The sequence below is a fragment of the Camelus dromedarius genome, chromosome 10, assembly GCF_036321535.1.
Source record: "Camelus dromedarius isolate mCamDro1 chromosome 10, mCamDro1.pat, whole genome shotgun sequence".
Classification (NCBI taxonomy): domain Eukaryota; kingdom Metazoa; phylum Chordata; class Mammalia; order Artiodactyla; family Camelidae; genus Camelus; species Camelus dromedarius.
Window position 1 is genome coordinate 40,828,790 of NC_087445.1, and position 21,580 is coordinate 40,850,369.

Here is a 21,580-nt window from a genome sequence, read left to right on the forward strand (position 1 = left end):
ATTTCTGTGTTTGTTGAGTGAAAGTTCAGTAATAGCAAAATTGTAAAGAACTCAAGGTATAAATTCAATAACATACTTCCCTTGTTGTAATCCAAGTTCTCTTTTTTATTTCTGTCATAACTACAGCCGGAATCTCGAATTATATTATTCATCTCATTTGTCTGTTTGTTATCTGTCTACTCCAACTTGAATGTAAACTTTGTGAAGTCCAGACCATGTGTTTTCTCATTCCCTGATGTAGACTAGCATCTAGAAAGCATTTAATTAGACTGGAATATTAAGAACAAACTAATAAAACATAAGTGAATGAATGAAATATTTTGACAGTTAACAGATGTAGAGAAACGGTAATGTAACTGACATTCCTCTAACTATTATGAGATAAATCATTATACAATAGATAGATGTCCTTCAGAGGGACTTGCAGATAACTCAGCTGGGACAAGTACACACTTATAACTGAATCTTACACAGAAGGTTGAAAATCCTCCAGCTGTTCATGTAATTGAAGAAGCAGTCTTAAACCTCCATGTCAGTCAAGCCTCTAGACGCCTCTAGTCCTAGTAGACATCTGACTGTGACTGCACGGGGGCTCCTGAGGGAGAACCACCCAGCTGAGCCCTGCTAACCTGTAGAACTATGAGCCATAATAGTAATAATTTTTTTCAGCCCTTAAGTTTTGGGGTCATTCGTTGGTACTACGTAGGAAAAAGAAAAAGTTGACAATATAAACAGCATGTGTTGATACTAAGGAAATTTTCTCTTTTTCTAAGCAGCACACTGATTTTTGGGGTCCACTGTGAATTTAAAACCTATTCTTTGATTATGTAAAAACAGAAAGACTAGATTACACCTGAAGAATGTATGTATATGTTACCAGGGAAAAGAGAAGACTTGTGGGTGTCAAATGGGCTGTTACGTTGACAGGAAAGCCAAAGTGAATTCAGATTTGCCTGCAACTCATTATGACCATGTGAGTTTTGACCACCCTACCTCTTCTGATATGATCACTTAATTTTAAGAATAAGAATTTTGACACACTGATAATAATCCTTCTTCTCAGAGTTGCTGTATCACAATTATTACAGGTTTCTTGTAGAACTAAGTAAATTTGAGATAATGACTTGTTAGAGGACATGGTGAGAACCTTTCAGAAAGTTGAGTCAGTAATCCCATATATCCAGAGAAAAACAAAGTTAAAATCTGAAAAGACTATTTGAGACTCTACACCCCATTAATTTTTATATATAATTCCAACAGACTAACACAGCTTTTTGTCCTTTTAAGGGTATCTACTTTAATGCCTTTTTTTTTTTGAAGACAAAAATTAGGAGAACCACTGTTACTGTTGAAGGCCAAATTTCTGCTGTTCTTTCTGTTAAATTTAAATACATTAAGCTTATGTTCTATTAGGAAAGTTCAGGTGGTTCTTAATCTGGAAAGGGATGAGCTATCGAATATGTACATCTTTGCTGTTCTGCTAGTTTGATCCTCTCTTCCCCTTCCATCTCTCTGTATCCTCTTCTTTCTACATATGTTTCATTTTGTGACTTGGTCTTGATTGAAAATATCCTTTGGGAGCATCTAATCCTTGGGAGTTTGAGGGGTTGACTTAGGGAAATGGTGGTGACTTTTACTGTTCAGAAGTTCTGCAGGGTCCTGGAAAGGTACACATCCTTCAATAGAAAGCTGGGGGAAAAACTGAAATATGATAAGACTTGGGAGGTAACCTGCATTTATTGTCTATTTGTTTGCTTGTCTGTCAGTTCTTTGTCTATCCATCTATTTTGTTCATCCATCCATCTATTTAAGACAAAGTGATTGTGCGATCAATTCCTGACTGCAGGATGATTGAAGGTTTAGGAGGATCATGTAGAAGTTTATCCTAGTTCTTCATTATTGTTTCCAACTGTAAAATGGATTTTTTTTCACCTGAAAAATAGGTGCCTCTGCTATTCTGTTTCATAAGAATATTGCCATTTGTGAGATAATATAAATGCAGAAGCATGACATATTAGCAAGGTTATAGTCACATATTTTCAAGTGATACTCAGATTTTTCCTCCTTGACCTTCAATGTCTCTAATATTATTAAAAAAAATGTTTTCTGTCATTTTTTTCCTGTGACTTTGAAATTTCTTCTGTGACTTTGAAAAAAATAAAAATAGTGGGGCAACTGAGCTCCTAAGCCAGTTGGTTCAGCTTACCCAAACCAGGCTGCATCCTACCCACTTTAAAAAGGAAATGTCCTCCAACCTGCTAGCTCTTCTTCCTGAGATCTTGGTGGAAAAAGAAGAAAAAGGAGTTTCTGCATCAGATTTATGCATACAGGAGACAAGAGGGTGAAGGGGTCTATGCAAGCAGACTTTTGTAAGCAATGTAAGCAAAGAAGTTACATTTTAGAAAGGAATGAGGTTTGCCTCTTGCTAATGTTTGTGTAATTATTCAATAATGCAGCTCAGTCGCTTCTCAAATTCATTTTCGTGAACTCTAACGTAGAAATTATTTCTGGGCTTTGTAGGCATTTAAAGAAAACATTTCAATTGAGATCATCCCTACGCAAACATAATTTACTAATTTACTAATTGCACAATTTGGGCAGAGTGGTATATTACGGATGCTTGGTGCTTGACTCATAGTCAGGAAGAAAGTCATTGGATAACACCGAGTTTCTCCCCAACTCATGGAAGAATTTACTGCATGACCTTGAAGAAAAGACAATATTAAAATTGAGCCATTGACTGGATACCAGAAAAGAGTCAAGAAGTGTTTACTTCCCTCATTCCCTATGTTGTTCCAAAGGAAACAGTCCTGCACCCCTGAATTCCTTTCCAGCCAGGAGAAGTTTCCACCAAGCCCATACAAGGATAATAGCTCATCTGTCACTCTGTTGATTCTTTTCTGATATCTTCTGCCAGGAATGTTGAGCACTGTTAGTAGGGCATCGGCATATCAGCACCCCCAAACGAATGTCCTCTTCTTATGTAACTCCTCATGAATGCATTAGTCCTTGCACATTTCCTATGCTATTTCTTGATTCTTTTTTGTTGGCAAAGTTGAATAAGCAGGTGCCCTTTATGAGCCCATAAGCAGAAGACAATGATTTCTAGATCTTATTTGAATGTTTTCTGTTACCTATATTCATGTCTTAACTATGTAAATTATCTTCTTCTGCATTTTATCTCAGAATTTACTTCTGCCTCCTCTCTTAAATAAATTATTAACGAATTATTGAGTATTTTTACTATGAACTCTAGAGGTGACAAAGATGCATAGTACAGACTTCATTACCACAAGTGGCTTGTAATTTCATTGAGAAGATAAAGCCTTTATATAATCAGAAATTGCTGATGTGAATGCTGGATGAGGTGAGCAGAAAAGCACTGGGCTTCCCATACAGGGAGTGAATCACAGGGATCTTAGAATTTGCTTTAGAATCATATATTTGGTACAAGATTCCTCCCTAATGATGCAGCCAGTTCTTCTCTCCTAGATAGACTGTTTCGCATTGATGTACTGATTTTTTCCTGTCTTTCTGGTTTGGCTTGCTTCCCTCGGACTTATAACCTCATAGCTTAGTTAGCTTTTGCTCTTTAAAGACTACCTCCAAAATTTGGTGGTTTAAAACAACAGCTGTTTATTAGATTTATGATTCTGCATGTCTGAAAATTTGGGCTGAACTCAACTGGACAGTTCTCTGATACCGTGTTGGCTCAGCAGTGCATCTGTGAGCTGTTCTAGGTCAGCTGAGGGCTGGTTAGTCTAGCATGGTTTCAGCTGGGACAGCTTTATCTGTTCCATGAGGTCTGTCACCTCGCCTTGTCTCACCTACCTTGGCTTGTTCATGTGGCAACCAGGCGGGATTACAACAGAAAGGCTGTAGAAGGTATGGAACTGGGGCATTGTTGCTTCTGCTGCATTTGGCCAAAACAGGTCACCAGGCCAGCCCAGAGAAACCTCCTTGCTTCTTCGTGGGAGGGATTGCAAGAGCCATAGGCACAGGGAGCAGTGGAGAACTGTGCCTGTTTTTGCCCTCAGCCTCAGGTGGTAATGACCTTGAACTCGCTAAGACTGTCAAATTTTCACACACTATGCTCCCCTTAGGGATTTCTGAACGTAGAGGCAACAAATGACACTAGATAGTGTATGTTCATTGCCAGGTTGTAGAGCAACTCGGAGGCCAAGATGGTAGTGCTTTATAGACAGGAAACAGATTTGAGCTGGGAAATAACAGCAGGATGCCAACATTTTAGGATGAATTCAGTTGTGGATCTGGGCAGAAAGAAACTTTAGATCCACATACCGAGTTGCTACAGGCTAGTCCTATTTGGATGTTACTTCCATTTCCATATTTCTAATACTGAACTCAGTATCTTCATTCTCCAACCAAATTTTCCCCTTTTCCTATGTTTCTTTTCTTAGTAAGTGATCCTGCCCTCTGCTATGTAGTCCAAGCCAGATACGTGCTCATTCTTGATTCCTCTCTCTTCTCTCACCAGACTCATTCACCATCATGGACAACAAATACGTAGACTGCCTCCTGTCTATCAAATACTGTAGCTTCTTCTGTTCCCGCTAATCCAGACCCCGCCAACTCTCAATCAGTGGAGCTGTCTTCCGATTCATTGGTCTCCATGCTTTCCTTCGTGTTCTGTAGGACCCTCAGTGACTATTTAAAACTCAATCTGTTCAATTGGTTTATAATTGTTGAACTTCTAGTGTATCTTGGACACTGTGGATACAGAAAGAAATAAGGCAAAGTGGCTGCCCTCATGGAGTTTACAATCCAGTGTGGGAGGCACATGATAAAGAGACAAACTGATACATAATATTGTAGTTATGAATGCCGTAAAGAAAAGGAAATCTGAGTCAAGGGTAGAGAAGGACTTAGAATGCTATCTCAGGTAAGTGTAATTAGGAAAAGCCTCTCGTAGGAGGTGATGTTGGAGCATAAGAGAGGGAGCCACATGACTATCCGAGGAAGAACATTCCAGTGTGAGAGAATAGCAGGTGTCAAGTTCTTGAGACAAGAGTTGGGGTGGGATGGAAGGGGATAGGGCAGTGGAACAGAGTGAGTAAGGACGACAGTGAGTAAGTGCACCCAAGGGTCAGGGAGATGGCTTCAAATCAGGTCATGAAGCACTTTATATGCCATGGAATGAACTTGGGACATTATTGAAAGTGTGAGGAAATGTCATTGGAGCTTGGGGATTATTAGGATATTTATTGAGAATAAATCTGACCTAGTTGACAATGATCACTTTTCTACCGTAAGGAGAATAGACTGTAGAGGAATAAGAGATGACAGTGGCTTTACAGCCATGAAGATGGTGGGAAGAGGTCAGGTTCAAGACCTGTTTTAAAGAATGATTTGCTGATGGATGTTTTTAGAGAAGGAGAGGAGCTATAGATGTTGCACATGGGTGCTGGGGAGACCGGAAACCCCGGGCTTGAGTGGCTTTGTAGGAGTCAGAGGGGCTGGAGATCAAGTATTTTCCTTTGGAATTAAGTTTGAGATGCATCTTAGGCATCCAGACCATGTCAATCCCTATCCCAAATAATTTTATATCAAATTATGATAAAGTTCAAATAAAAGGAGAACATGGCTTATAGGAATCTTTGCAGTCTGGCCCTGCTTACCTCTCCAGTCTCATCTCTTTCCATTTTCCTCATCTCCCCCCACCTCACGCATCTGTATCCTCCAGCTGTACTGAATTTCAGTTCTTTGAACCCTCCAGTCTCTCTTTGATTACTCCGTACCCTTATCAAAAATTAACACATCCTCATCATCCCCTGCTTGCCCTCTGGCTAGTCACCTCATACTTGGGCACTTAACTGTCATTTTCCCGAGGAGAATGCTCTCAGCTTCCCACGCTTCTCCCTGACTCTGTTCCAGGTTCCCACAGTGCCCTGAGAAACCTCCATTACAATACTTAACTTGTGTTTTTTTGTTTTTTTTTTTAAAAGTCTTATTTGTCGCACAGACTGGACTTCAAGGACTTGAGCATAGTGACATTGCTCTGGCCAAAATAGTTACCAGCAAACAGTAAGTGCTGAATTTAAAAAAAAAAAAAAAAAAAGTTTAATGCCAAGAGGAGATTGGAAGCGTAAACCAGGTTAGAAGATTAAAAGGAGTGGATCAAAGCCAATGGCCTGAATTGCAAGGCACTATGAAAATGGAGGAAAACAAGAGAGAAGAAGATGTGGTTTCAGGCCCAGACTTCCACAACTAGAGTCGGTTTTTGAATCTAAGTTATTTGAGAATGGTGAGAACCCTGGCAGGTGCAGTGGACCATGCAGGTAATGGTGAGCTTGGCCTTAGTTTCAGAAATATCCAGTAAATTTCAGAGACTCTGATTACCCTGTAGCAACGTGGCCGAGTAATGGAGATAAAACCAGTTCTCCAAACACTAAGACCAGACATATAGAGAGATTCCTTAAAGAAAACAAAATTGTTGTTGTTGTTGGCTTATTAGTCTTGCTTTGTTAAATGGTTTTAGGACTGAAAGTTTTAAGTCGAGATGTGTTAGTGTTGGAAGGATTCAAAGAGGATCACAAAATTTACAAGTGAGAGAAATGTTGTCCACTGAAATAAATCCATAGATCATCCAGTTACCCTTTGCTTGCTTTACCTCAGTTCTTTTTTATTTCTTTTAAAAGAGCTGTTTTAACTTCATAGCAAGATTGAGAGCAAGGCACAGAGATTTCCCCTTATACCACCTACTCCAACACACGCACAGCATCACTCAGTACTAACATCCCCCTCCAGGGTGGTAGCTTATCACAGTAGTTGAACCTACGTTGAGCCATCATGCACCCTAAATCCACAGTTTACATTAGGATTCACTCTTGGTGTTGTACATTCTGGGTTTGGGCAAACGTATAATGACATGTATTCATCATTATAATCTAATACAGAGCATTTCCAGAGCCCTAAAAATCCTCTGTGCTCTGCCTATTCATCCTCCGATCCTCAGGCCCTGGCAACCACTGATATTTTTCCTGTCTCCATAGTTTTGCCTTTGCCAGAATGTCATATAATTGGAATCAAACAGTTTTCAGTTTTTTCACGTTGGCTTCTTTTCAGTTAGTAGTATGCATTTAAGTTTCCTCCGTGTCTTTTCATGGCTTGTTAGCTGATTTCTTTCTAGTGCTGAATAATATTCCATTGTCTCTTGTACCACAATTTATTTATCAATTTACCTACTGAAGGACATCTTGATTACTTCCAAATTTTGGCAATTATGAATAAAGCTGCTGTAGACATCCCTATGCAGGTTTTTGGGTAGACATAAGTTTTCAACTCCTCTGGGTAAATGCCAAAGAGCACAGTTGTGGGCCTGTATGGTTAAGAGTATGTTTAGTTTAGTTTTGCAAGAAACTGCCAAACTATCTTCTAAAGTGACTATCATTTTTTTTTTGTACCACCAGCAATGAATGAGAGTTTATGTCACTCCACATTCTTGCCAACATTTGGCAGTGTCAGTGTTTTGGATTTTGGCCATTCTAATAGGTGTATAATGGTACCTCATTGTTTTAATCTGCATTTCTTTGCTAATATATGATTTGGAACATCTTTTCATATGTTTATTTACCTGTTGTATATCATCTTCTTCAGTGAGGTATCTGTTAAGGTCTTTAGCTCATTTTTTAATTGGGTTGTTGTCTTATTGTTGAGTTTGAGTACTTTGTATAGTTTGGATAACAGTCCTTTATCTTTTGCAGATATTTTCTCCCAGTCTGTGGCTTGTCCTCTCATTCTCTTGACATTGCCTTTTATGGAACAGAAGTTTTAAATTTTAATGAAGCCTAGCTTTTCAATTATTTCTCCCATGGATTATGTCTTTGGTGTTGTATCTAAAAAGTCATCACCATACTCAAGATCATCTAGGTTTTCTACTATGTTATCTTCTAGGAATTTTTTAGTATTTCATTTTATGTTTCAGTCTATGAGCTATTTTGAGTTGATTCTTGTGGAAGATACAAAGTCTATGTCTAGACTAATTCTTTTGCATGTGGATGTCTAGCTGTTCCAGCACCATTTATTGAAGAGTCTCTTTCATTCACCTCATTGCCTTTGCTCCTCTGTCAAAGATCTGTTGACTCTACTGACTCATTTTTTTGATTATCAATTATGAGTAGAATTTTAGGAACTAGATTTATTTTCATTATTGTCTATATAGGCATATTTTGTACAACAGCCTTTCTTCTAATATTTGCTATTTTATGATGTTTCTTTGGTATTGAGTGGGGAATCCTTACAATTTTGTGAAGGAGAAATGATCCTCTGTCAGTTACATTATGGTAGATGTGATCCATGGTTCTAGCAGTCGGAATATTGGTATAAATATGGGGAGTAAAACATGATGATTCACAGGTCATTTGACCAATGTACTAGAAAATAATTAGGCATGTTCTCTCCTCCTATACCCCATCCTCAATCTCCAACCACCAGCTGAGGCCCCCAGCCACAAATGTAAAATATTCAGATCATCCCAGCTATCCTTACAGAGGGTCAGTTGCCCTTTCAAGTTGGCCTGACCTACCTCTCCAGACAGTGAAGAGAACCCTCATCTCAATATTTTGTAGTAATCTCTCTCTCTCTCTCTTTTTTTTTAAACCAAGATCTTCTTCTATGAACTATTAGGGACACTGATGCCTCCTCTGAATGTGGAGATACCCATTTGTTATATAATTTAATTTCTTTAATCTTCATAGCAAGTGTCTGCATTCAAACTACAAATCCACTTTTAAGAATTTGGGTAACTGGACAAAGTCATACAGCTGGGAAGTAGCAGAGGTGGAATTTAACCTTTCCTCTACCTGATTCTCCTAGCTAGTGTCCTTAGCTGCTATGCTGAGTTTTGTGTTGTCAAAACATACTGGGTTTCCTTGGAATTTCTGGAAAATCCACAAATTGAATAGTCATTCTTGAGTAAATGGACATTGGATCTATTTTGGGCGGGGGTATCTTTTTTTTTTTTTTTTTTTTTTTTTGCATGTGTGTGATAACAAAGGTTTTGAAGGCTGTCAAATTGGTACATAAATAAAGCAGTAAATGTCTTAGAACTTCCCTAGCTTAATTTAGATTTGCAAAAGTCTGTGACGGCATCCTCAGTTTTGAGGCCACAAAATCTTTACTTCATATATTTCAAGGAGAGCCAATCAGCTTCTGGGCTCATAAAAGTCCAAAGTCCAATTATTTTAGGTAGCCTCGAGTAAGAAATGTTTTAGAAAGGTCTTCTCATGTGATATATGTGTGTATATATGTGGTATATTACTGAGTATATTACTGAGCCATAAAAAAGAATGAAATAATGCTATTTGCAGCAACATGGATGGATCTTGAGATTATCATACTAAATAAAATAAGTCAGAGAAAAACAAAGATTATATGATATCACTTAAATGTAAAATCTAAAAAATGTGATATAAATGAACTTGTTTACAAAACAGAAACAGACTCACAGACATAGAAAACATACTTACGATTACCAAAGGGGAATGGGGCAGGTGAGATAAATTAGGAGCTTGGGATTAACAGATACACAGTACTATATATAAAATAGATAACCAACAAGGACCTTCTGTATAGCACAGGGAACTATATTCAGTGTCTTCTAATAACCTATAATGGAAAAGAATCTGAAATAGAATATGTATATGTATATACATAATTAAATCACTTTGCTGTACACCAGCAACTAACACAACATTGTAAATCAACTGATCTTCAATTTAAAAAAAAAGAAAGTTCTTCTCCAAATAAATGCAAGAGGAAGTGAAACTATTGTTTGAAACTGCAAAGGGAAGATCTAATCCTGGGTACCTCCCAGTGGTTCCCAAGTACACTTAACCCTTGAGCAACGTAGATTTATCTTATACGTGGACTTTTTTCAGTAGTAAATACTAGTACCACATGATTGGCAGTTGGTTGAATCTGTGATGGAAAGTGGTGGAGAGGGAGGAACAGTGTATATGTAGGGCCAACTAAGTTATGCATGGATTTTCAATTGTGTGGAGGGTCAGCGCCCTTAATCCCTACGTTGTTCAGTGGTCAGCTATACTGAGAAGGCAGATGTCAGACCTATGGGATGTAATGACTTCAAAAGAAATGGAGCAAGACTAATGATGGAGTGAGCTGTTTCCATACTGGGTTACTTCTAACAGCTCATCAAAGCTTACTGTTAAACACTCAGGAATTTTGCAAGTGTGGTAGTTTAAAACTGGCCGTGTTGTGAGTATTTACACCAGGGAAACTGTCAAATGCTAGAAATAAGAGATTTTCTTTTCAAAGGGCTGATTTACCAGCATATCGTTGGCTATTTAGTAAAGAAGTGAGCTCCCTGTCATTGAAACTATTCAAGTAGTAACTGGTGATCTGCTTTAAAAAATATGTTGCAATAAGAGAAATAAGGAAAAGTTAGAAAGCTTCTAAAGTCTTAGCCAACTATATTCCACCTTGTTACTTGAATGCATTGGTCACAGTGCTAAGACCAGTGAAATTTCTGCTATTTGAATTTTTTTACTGGTGCTTGTCCAACATCCACTCCTGATCTACTTCTTATCTGAGTTTGCCTCTGTTTTGCCCTCCTCTACGCCCTTTTTGTTTCAACTTTTAACAGAAGAGTTTCCATAGACCTGCAGTCTGATGTCAGACTGACTGGTTTTTGAATCCTCATTCTGCTACTGGCCACCTGTTGGAACTCTGGAAGGTTATCTAGGCTGATTGAATCTCCTCTTCTTTATCTGTTAAAACATGATGGAAGTATCTCTCTCCAATACTTTTTTGTAAAAGAGGATAGTCTGTATAAAGTGATTAGTACAATGCTTGGCCATGGTGAGGATCTAGTAATGTCAGATTTCCCCTTAGGGGAGTATGAGTTCTGTTTTTTCCCCATTTCTTAGAACTCTTAGACTCCAAATTTTACGAAGAATTTCAAGCATTATTTACATGTTACTAAGGTAACTAGATATGTTTCTGAATTTGTCCATAAAGTAGATTTTCTGCGTGTTTAACTCTGCTGTCTTATTAATGTTGTATAGTCAGAGATGCAGTCTTATGAGCCACTGTGTCAATGATGATAGACAACAGATGTTTTCAATGTTAGCAGACGATTGGCAGCATATAAATCGGCAGTTCATTAGAGACCCTCAGAACCCGGAGAAGTGTAAAATTATGACACTGAGGGTTCCTCCCCACCCAACCCCCTGGTCTGAAGAAAATCATGGTGAGAGCATAGGAAAGGTGTTTATTTGGGGTATAAACTATTCTTTCATTGAGCAAACACTGTGATATGTTTGTGAAGACACAAGAGAAGTGGACACACCCAGAGTGGTTTATAAGCAAAACAGCTCATAACCCTGGTGTGGAAAAGGCCATTTCTAGAACTCAGAGAACCATGTGTCTAAAATTTCATTCCTAAAAAGAATGAAAGCTTTTGTGGATGAAGAAATGAGAGACCTAAGTAGTAACCATTGTTTCTGCAGAGACTTTCTGATTTGTGTCCTTTCTGAATACCTTGCTGTCTGTGCATAGACCATCACTGAAGTACATTATTCAGAACTGAAGGTGCATACATTTACTATAAATATTGATCTTACATACACTGTGCACATATGTGGTTTTCATCAGCTTCAAATATGCTAGAAGTTTCTGACTGGCCCCTTTTGTCAGTACCAGTCTATGGCCTGCATATGTGGTGACACAAATCCAGAAGCTAGTCTTAGTTCCTGCCCTGGCCCAGATCTTCTCAACATGGTAGACTGAGTATGAGGACATCATGGCTAATACGTGTTCCTTTTGCCTTCCAGTGATGCAGTAACATAGACTCCTGTCAAGTAAATAGAGTCCCGTTTATGGACCTTTTCGATCAGGCCGTTAAGGAAACAGTTAATTTTCACCTTTAGGTGGTGTTGGCATCAATATTTTCTGTAGTCTTTGCTCCTTGGATACCTTGGGCATGTGAAACAACTACGTTAGAGACATGTTTGGAAGCCTGGACCACTTGAAATGTGTGTTAAAGATCTCAAGGTGACATTCAGGGATTTAGGGTTCTGATTTAAGGGTCCTCTGACCATTTTATTACTCATTTGCCAGAAACACTCCTGACTCTGATTATCTTCTTCCCCTGACATTTTGGTTACCCTGTATATTAGATTATCCAGATGAAAGTATCAGTTGGATACTTCTCCTTCTTCCCCTTCCACCAATACCATGTTGGTGGATGACAAGGAAAAAGGAAAAATATGTAATGGTAAAGTCAGATTCAACAGAAGCAGGGGTGGAAGCAGGCAAGCTAATTGCGCCACTTTGAGCACACATGTTTTCCACAGATGGCTGGTTTTCTTCAATTTTCGTAATTACAATTTCAGGCAGCATCCCTCCGCTCCAGGACGGTTATCCCATTTGTGGGTTACCCATTTCCTGTGCATTTCCTTCCTCCGGCCCACCTCTTGGCCACATTAACATTACTTCATGGCACAAACGATACCACAGGTGGCCAGAGCAGGTTTTGAAAGAGAAAAAAATGAAATGGAAACCCGTCAGGGTTGCTTTGTGTTACATTAAAATATTTGATGAGGAGAGGCCCAAACTCTTGGCCAGAACAAGACTTCCGAAAAACCTGGGCATTTTGGAAACCTGCGCTGTTTCTTTCATGCTCGTCTCTGCTAAGCAAGCACGCGCTGGCCAGATACCTCTGACCAGGTCGGAGCAGCAAGCATAGTGGCAACTGTAAACTCGAATATGAAGTTGAAAATAGGCCCTGATTTCTAGCGTGTAATCAATCAGCCAATATTGACTGAAATCCTAGGTTAGATCTGGTTTAATCATAGTCTTCTAGGGGCTTCCAATCACGGGAGACAGAGTTTACACACTAGATTCAACAGTCAACCACAGTTCAGCAGAATTCAGTGAGAAGGATTTGGATTGTGTAGGACAGAATGTATGCGTGTGTGTGTCTGTCTGTCTGTCTGTCTCCATTCCCCCAGGAAGGGGACGAGAGAAGCCAAGTAGACTGAAGAATGAGAGAAGGCTTTGTGGGAGGAAGTAGGGCCTGGAGCTGTGCTCTGAAAACTGGGGAGTGGTGGGGGAGAGAATGGAATTTGGATCAGAGTAGTAATAGAGGGTGCACGTGTGGGGCCTCACGTACCAGAAAGAAATCAAGAAAGTGAGGGAAAGTTGCCAATGTTCATAAAATATAGCAGCCCCTATTCTCAGTGAAATTAATATTATCTGTGATGGAAAAATGGATATGCCATTCTCTATAATGAATCCTGAAAACTACTCAAGTGTGTCTATAATATTCAACAAAAGGCAGTCTCCTTTGGAGAATAAATTAACAAATTCATGTCGGGAGGTGTTAGAGGTATCCGCCGCTAGTTAGTGTCTGATTTTGAGGGATAAAGTTTGGAAAGAGGTGAGTCTTCTTGTAGGTGGTACCTAGACTAAGAGTCAAGTCTACAAAGCCCAGGATGATGACCTTGCTGCCCCTTGGAATTTGCTACCTTCCAGGCCATTCTCTTGCTGAGCTTCAGCAATACCCTACCATCCTTCACTTCCTTCCATGGGTTAAGCTGTTTCTTACCTTATGGTCATTGCATTTCCCGTGTCTTCTGCCAAGACATGTGTCTCTAGGCTCTTAGGGAGCCCAGCTCTTTCTCTTCAGCTAGATCACAGCTCACATTTCACTTTCTCAGGAACTGGGGTCTTTTTCTGACCATCCCAGCTAAAGGGGTGGGCGCTCAGACACCTTAGCATTGACTGCCATATCACCCCCTTTAATTCCTTTTAAACATAAGGAGTCCTCAGAATGGTCTTTGTTTTGTTTAGTATCTGTGTCTCTGCTTTAGAGAGGTCCTGAGGACAGGGACCTCATCTTCCTCGTCCACGGCCATACCCCAGCGTGTAGTAAGTGCTCAGTAAGGTGTGCCTTAGATGAATCGGTGGCAGTGGGGTCGCCATTATGCTTAGAGCACACTAAGCTCACGTTCTCTTCCCCTCCTGAAGTGCTGAACTGTTACCCAGCAGGAAGATGAATGGTGTGGACCTGGGGTGGCTCGGTTGCCATGGCAGTAGCTCCAGCACGTCCCTCTTCCTTTGTTCCTCCACTGAGCTTTAAGAACCTGGAAAACAGCATCACTTGGGGATATTTCAAAGAGACGGACTTTGAAGGAATAATTGTCTGGGCTGGACAAATGCTAGTAAATTATATTGGGAAGAACTGCTGGTTTGATTCATTTCTCAATGCGTTTGTATATTGTAGCCATCGTGGAATGAAATGACGACACAGGATGAGCTAGGATTTGCTGTTGCTCCAGCCTGCCCTTCCCTCACACACATTTATGTCTGTCGTCCCTCTGGACTTCTCCCTTTTCTTCATTCCCTTCTCAACGTGGCACTGAATGAATCTGCTTCCCTTCTGCAAACTGTGGTACCACAGTCATTAATTTACTGAAGAAAGTTTGGAGAAGCTGTTATTTTTTCTCACATTTCTCACAGCGGCAGCACACCTCTGGGTGACACCGTCCAGAAGCTGCCTGGGTTTTTCTCATTTGTAGCTGGCCTTTTCTGGGTGCCTGGTTAAGAAATGATGATGTATATGTTCTGCAGTTACCTGGTTTGGGTTTGTAAACGAAACATGACCATGCCTTTTTATGTGTCATTAATACACGCTAACAATAAAACAGGGCCTCCGTGGTTCTGCTGTTGAAGTATCCCTTATTATGTTTCTCCAAAGGATCTATGGCATGAGAACAAGGCAGAGCTGGCAGAAGGGATTTCTGTCTCACTTGCCTTGCCCACATCTATCCTTCCTCCCGTCCCCTGCTGTCATGCTAGAGATCTGTGCTTCTATTCTGACAGACAATCCATCACATTCCTGTTACTTTAATGCATGGTCTTAGTAGCAAGTAGATGGTTCTCCCGTCTCTTCACTCTTTGATAACCTGAAACATCCAAATCTCTTTCTTGTTCCTCTAGCACTGCAGTGACAACACACATCCCTGCCAATCAGACATGAATATTGAAGGAGCCTGGAAGAGAGGCTACACGGGAAAGAACATCGTGGTCACCATCCTGGACGATGGCATTGAGAGGACCCATCCAGACCTGATGCAGAACTACGTGAGTGTTTGCTGTGGCTGGAACGCCTTCCCTCCTGGGAAACAACGGAATGCATGTTAGGGTTATGAAAAAGGGGGAAAACCACTAAAAAAAAAAAAAAGCAGCTAATGGATACAATAAGCTTTAGGTATTGCTCCCATCTGTAAAAGATGCGCTCTCAGAGCACAGGAAGTATGAGATAACACTGTCCACCTTTGTGTGCCTCTGATGTTCCGATGACAAAAAGTAGGTGATGAAGTAGCAGAAACCCCACCATCTGCTACTGATGACAACTGCTCTTCCTGACGATTCATCCACACAGCCAGGCAACACTCTTTGTTTCCTTTATGGAGAAAAGTGTCCTTAGAGCTCTTCTCAAGTTATTCTGCTAGTCTTTTTTCTCACTCTGCCTCTCCCTTTTTAAAGGACAGTGATGATCAGAGTCCCAGTAGTCCTTAGGAATCAGTCAGTTCCCTTTCTTAAGAAAGCACTGCGATTCCAGGACACAGAGAGATCCTGAGATGAGCCTGGGGTCCATAGCAAGTCCTGGGGCTGAGACTCTGTACTTTCATCGAAAACCATGCCCGCTGGACACTGAGGTCAGTTTCTGTCCCAGGGCCTCTAGGTCCCCTTTACCACCATGATATTTCCTGCCTGGAAATAGATCGATGACCCCTCTGTCCTCTACTCTCCAAACATACCCTTCCAGCGGCTTTTCCTCCCTAAATTTGGTCACAAATGCCATAACTATCTCCCAGTATGCCATCCTCTGCTCCACATTTGTGTTTCCTGATGCTTTCACATTCTCCCTGAAATACTTATTTTGTGACTTCAGAGCCCTCAGTGATGCACCATTATCTGCACATGCAATTCTCCGATTCCTGTCTGGACTCAGCAGAACCTCCATGTAGATCCCACTCACACCAAGGCCCTCTAACTGGCCTTCTGACCTCTTCTCTGTTGACAGCTGTTTCCACCCAGGACACACCCACTAGAACATCAGTCACTTTTATCTCTGTCCCTCTCTGTTCCTTTGTGATTCCTTTTAATTCCCAAATTTTGGTCCTGTGAGTTTTCCTAAACTGTCTTTCATGTTGTTATTGGAGAAAAAAAAAATTCTCTGCTAATTGAAGATTTTCTGTCAGCTTACAAGTTTCCCTTCATAGCCTTGAAAATAGAAGCAGCTCAAAATCACAATGAAGTCCACATGCCTTTGCAGGATTCATATTGAGCCTTCAGGAGGAAAGTTCTGGGCTGGAGTGGGAAGCTTTGCCTCGTATTTATGGAGCAGGCCCTACAGAAAATCCTGGGCTAGAACCGGGAGGACACATCTCCTCCAATTTTTCTCTTCTGTATTCTACGTTCATGGTCTTTAAGGGAGTGAATTCTGCAAGCCTCGCACATCTCCCCGAGCCCTGAGCTGGCAGGGAGTTCTGAGATGGGCCTGGCCCGTTGTCCACTCTGCACATCGGCGCAAAGGGCTTGCCATCCTAGCCCACCTGCTGCCTGCGCTGCTGTTGGTTCCTCAGTACCTGGTGGACAGAGCAGTGGCCCGGAGGGGCATTGTCCTGGGCACACTCAGATTGGACATGGCTTTTTCCTTAAGGCTGAGGTTTGGAGAAAGAACATAATGTCCTCTTGAAATCTGCTGTCTCTGTCTCTCTCTCACTGACGGTCTTTGGCTCAGGAAGGCTTGCATTCCCTGCACAGTAGGACTCTGTCTGTATTTGTCTCTGTACCCATCTCCCCTCTGGCCTCTCCCATTCCTCCTGCTTCAGTTTCTCATGAAGTTATTTAGGTAGAAATTGCCATACATTCTCTCCAGCGTTTCTCATTTGCTCAGTCTCACTTATTTCATGACACTGAATCTTGCTTAAATTAATTTTCCTTTTGTCACTCAAACCTGAAAAGATTCTCTTTTTATCTTTGCAAAGAAAGAACTTCCAAGTCACTTCCCTGGCACATCAGAAACTGCTACCAGCTCGCACAGCCACCCGTATTTCTGACCTGTGAAGACCTTCCTTCACTGAGGCCCACCTGGTATCACCTATACTTTTATCAACTACTTTTCCTCTCAATGTTCCACCCTGTGGCCTTTTTTGTTTCAAAATCTCAGCTAAGAACTTCACAAATCAATTTTTATGATGAAATACTGAACTGATGTCTCCTAAATTAGATGATTTTTCCCTAAGGTTGAGAGAAAGACAGAGACAGAAGGAACCGCAAATTCGTTGAGTTCTCAGTTTAACAAAACATTTAAATGGCTACCCTCTCCCTGCCTCCAAGATAAATGTGTGTCTCTTCACAGAATAAAATTTTAGACCTAAAAAGGAACTTCAGTTCAGCCTCCTCATTTGATGGGCTGGACCCTGACACCTGAAAGCTAAAGTGAGTTAGCCCAAGTCACATAAAGAACAGAACTAGGGCTTCCCATCTCCTAGAAAAGAAGTCTTTCCTAACATATGCAAAGGGGGTTTTATGGGGTGTTCTTGCTCCCCACGCCTGGAAGTGCATTTGATTAAATACAAATAGCCTTAACTTAAATGCACCGTATTTCTTTACCTTTTTCATTTTTTTCTCCCTTGAAAGAAACTTCTCCAGAATTTACCTGTGCAGTTAGCAATACTGGTGCCATTTTAGTTCTCCTAATGTCAGAGATGGTGAAGAGTAGAGGAAAGCACATTGGATGGGGTGTCAGATGGCCTGGGTTCCGGCCTTAGTTCTCCAAGTAGTTTGTTTCATGCCTTTGGCCAACCTGTCTGGGCCCTCTGTTTCCTTATAAGTAAAATTACTCAGTATCTGTCCTTCGTGCTCTAATGTCCACTGATGTGGGCTTCCTTTGTACAGAAGCAGGGACTTACCTCCTTTAAATGTCTTGTGTATTTTGCTTAATACCCCCAAACATTTCATCCTCTGTGTACTGTAAGTTATTTTCAGACACCAGAACCCATGAAAAAGACAGCATTTATTTTTGCTAAAACTGATATCAGGAATCATCATAAAGCGTCAGAAAATTCAAAACATCCTAAATTCATCCCATCTACGGTGATATAAATTTGAATGATGGAACAATCCATTGTTTTTTGTTTGTTTTTGTTTTTGTTTTTTTAGTAACTGGAAGATTTTTCACAGTCATTTCTAGAAGCAAACAAGTAAATCCAGCTTTGGTTTCAGAGAAAGTTTTGCTTCATTTTGAAACCTTGACGTAATAAAACTTTGCTCTTTATTTTGATTGGGGCAAAAGGCCATCGGGTATTAATAAAAAGTCTTGAATTGTAGACTCTTTTATAGTAGCTACAACATCTGAAACCAGACAAATATTGCCTAATCGAGGTCCCAAGATACCTGATATACTAGATTCCTAATACTGATGTTTAATTGGCTTGCTGATTGTTTGTGAATGATTATTGTCTCCAAAAACTTTGAATTGTGATACGGGATTTGCACACTCCAGAAATGAAGTACAGAATAGAGTGTTCTTGCAGCATGAATCACTTTGCTTCTGGGTGGTCCAGTAGTACTTGGCGGAAAAGGTGGTAATTGAGGACATCTTCAAAGCACTGGGGTGAGGGGTCAGTTCTAGGTATGAGGGAAGTGCTGGCAAGAAGGGACTGGGCGCACCTCTGTTCCATAGAGAGTATTTCTTCACCTTCATGGGGGAAAATACAACATATTATTACAGAACAAGGCATCCTGACACCACTGGACTGTGAGTGTATTATTTAATCTAATTACTCTCTTGGCAGAAATGTGTTTAAGGAGGCATGAGCCTTCAGGTTAATGGCTAATTAATGAACAGCCGTCTCCTTTCTCTCTCTCCGCTGTGACCACAGGATGCTCTGGCGAGTTGTGACGTGAATGGAAACGACTTGGACCCAATGCCTCGTTATGATGCAAGCAATGAGAACAAGTAAGACCCAAGAGAGGGGTGGCTGGAGTGTGGCTGGCAAGCTTTGTTTTCTGCTCTTACTGAGGGAAAATATTTTCTTGGAAATGTTTGTTAACAAGTGATCCTGAATTTGCTCCAAGTTAAACAAGTGTATTTCCACTAAAGCTTCTGGATATAAAACGGAGTGGTCCACATCGTAAGAATGGTTGCAGAGAGAACCCTAGGGAATGACTCAGCATTTCCAGGTCTTAAGGGTGTAGCTGGGGAGTATTGCTCCTTGTATAGTCACTGGCCTGTGACCTACTTGTTTAAGGGTAGGAGTGCTAAAGGCAGAGGCAAAGCAGCATGCCCCTCAAAGAGTTACTTCATTCTGAAGTTCCACAAATGTGAGTGAATACTCTGCTTGAGATCCCTGCTAGGGCTTTCTGATATGCCTCCTTTTTGCTCTCCTCTAATCTGCAATGATTGTTTTTTTAACTAATGTACCTGAACTGCCTGTGTGGTTTGCCGTGTACGGAACACATTACCTTTCTTTGTTGTTGTTGCTGGTTTTTTTGTTTGGTTGCTTGGTTTGGGGTTTTTTGTTTTTTTAAGGGAGTAGGGGAGGGTGGTAACTAGGTTTATTTATTTATCTATCTTAATGGAAGTACTGGGGATTGAACCCAGGACCTCATGCATGCAAAGCTCAGGCTCTACTGCTGACCTTTCTTATCCTAACAGTCAAGAGCCTTAGAAACTCATTTAACCACATATACACTTTCCAGTTAGTACAGTAATTTTTCTGAAAGCAAATGAAATGCATATTCATTTGATAACATAGAATATCGTTAAGTAAATGGGAACTTTTTTCTTGCTTACAATCACCCAGATTTTTTCAAAAGATTAGTAGATGTTTCTAATCACTAGATCACATTAACTTTTTTTCCTTTCACTACAAAGTTTCTCCAGGATACTGCTATGATTTAGATACTATCATTTGAATTTTTATTTACGTGTTTGGAATCACAGAAGTTGCAAAGAGACATGTTTTGCCCATTTATTATGCACTATTTCTAGCCTGCAGTTTTCTTGAGGGAAACATTTCTCAACTGGTACCTGATTAAGTAAGTCAATAAGTTTAGAGAAAACCGTATGACCTAGATAATTAGACTGTACATGAGTTTTTCTTTTTTCCTCTTTTTACCATTTACAAAGAAGCCTCAAAAAAGTTACTGTGAAAAATATGCTGTTTGTTAATATTACCATCTGAGTAATTATTACAGACTAGATTCAGTGGTGGAAACGTGAATATACAAATTGATGTGAATAGAATTTTCCAGAACTTTCCAAACAAAAAGAAGCCTTGTCATTACTGTGTAGATTATGTTGTTTAAAGTTATAGCTGAATTTCACATAAAGCGTTATAATTTGAGACAATGTAAGCTAATTTATTTAACCTAATTTGCAAACTAGCATGAAACGCTGAAGAAGAAATTTGAAGGTTCAATATTTAAGAGGTCACTGCTGACAGATTTCAATCTCCAGTCCATTCTACTCTAGTGCAACATACATGCTTTCATTCTGCAAAGTCTAAAACCACAGAGTAATAGGAAAATGAAGCTGGAGCTCACCACTTAGAAACTTCATTAGTGACTCACAAAAATGATAGGGACCTACTAAAAGTAATAGATTAGAAGTTTGAGATTAACAGGTATACATTACTATATAAAAAATAGATAAACAACAAGGACCTACTGTATAGCACAGGAAGCTATATTCAGTTTCTTACAGTGAGCTGTAATGGAAAAGAATCTGAAAAAATATATGTTTATATATAACTGAATCACTGCTATACATCTGAAACTAACATTGTAAATTAACTATACTTCAATAAAATTAAGAATTAAAAAAATAAAGTGACATCAAAAAATAATAACTCAGTTTTATTCATGTTAAGTGGTTAAGGGATATATAAAACTATAATAAATGTGACACTTTATCTTTTTTTTTTTTTCAATTCTCCCTGCAGCCCTTAGATGTGAAGAATTAAAAAAAGGCTCAGACAGGTCGAGCAGACAAGGGTTAAACAGGTAGTACGTGATGGAGAAGTTAGGAAGCAAAGACTCAAACGCAGGTGGTTTGTTTATAAGCTCTTGCTCTGCGTCTTACTCTGCTTATACACAAGTCCAGAGCTCTTATGGTAATTAAAAAGAAAATGATCCAGGCTACAGCTTGTGGTAGAGCCCATGCTTAGCATGCACGAGGTACTGGGTTCAATCACCAGTACCTCCATTTGAAAAAAAGGGAAAATGGTCCAAGTACTTTTCATTTAAGTGAGTTATAACTAGAGATAACTGGTTTCAATAACAGTGTCTTTGAGAGAATGAAAGACTGAATTATTGACCAAAATACTTGGGAGAGTACAGAGCACTGAGCTGACCTTTGACATCTTATCATAAGAGAAAAGAAGGCTGGAGAATGCATGCCAGTCTGCTACTTCAGAACAGTGAGGCTATAATTCACAGCTAGGCTGGGTTCAAAGACCTTTTCCATCCATCTTATACTCAATCTGTGTCTTATCATTATGAAATTAGATTCTAACTAGTA

At 40.0% G+C, this 21,580-nt stretch overlaps 1 protein-coding gene across 2 annotated transcripts in view; it reads left to right on the forward strand.

Annotated features, from left to right (window-relative positions):
* The window catches only part of PCSK5 (proprotein convertase subtilisin/kexin type 5), a 413,695-nt gene that overhangs the window by 104,510 nt on the left and 287,605 nt on the right, over positions 1–21,580 (forward strand). For both annotated transcript variants that reach the window (XM_031449902.2, XM_010978064.3), the window contains exons 4-5: positions 14,983–15,126; positions 18,939–19,015. In XM_031449902.2, the coding sequence (XP_031305762.1) occupies positions 14,983–15,126; positions 18,939–19,015 (221 nt within the window). The remainder of the gene's footprint in view (positions 1–14,982; positions 15,127–18,938; positions 19,016–21,580) is intronic.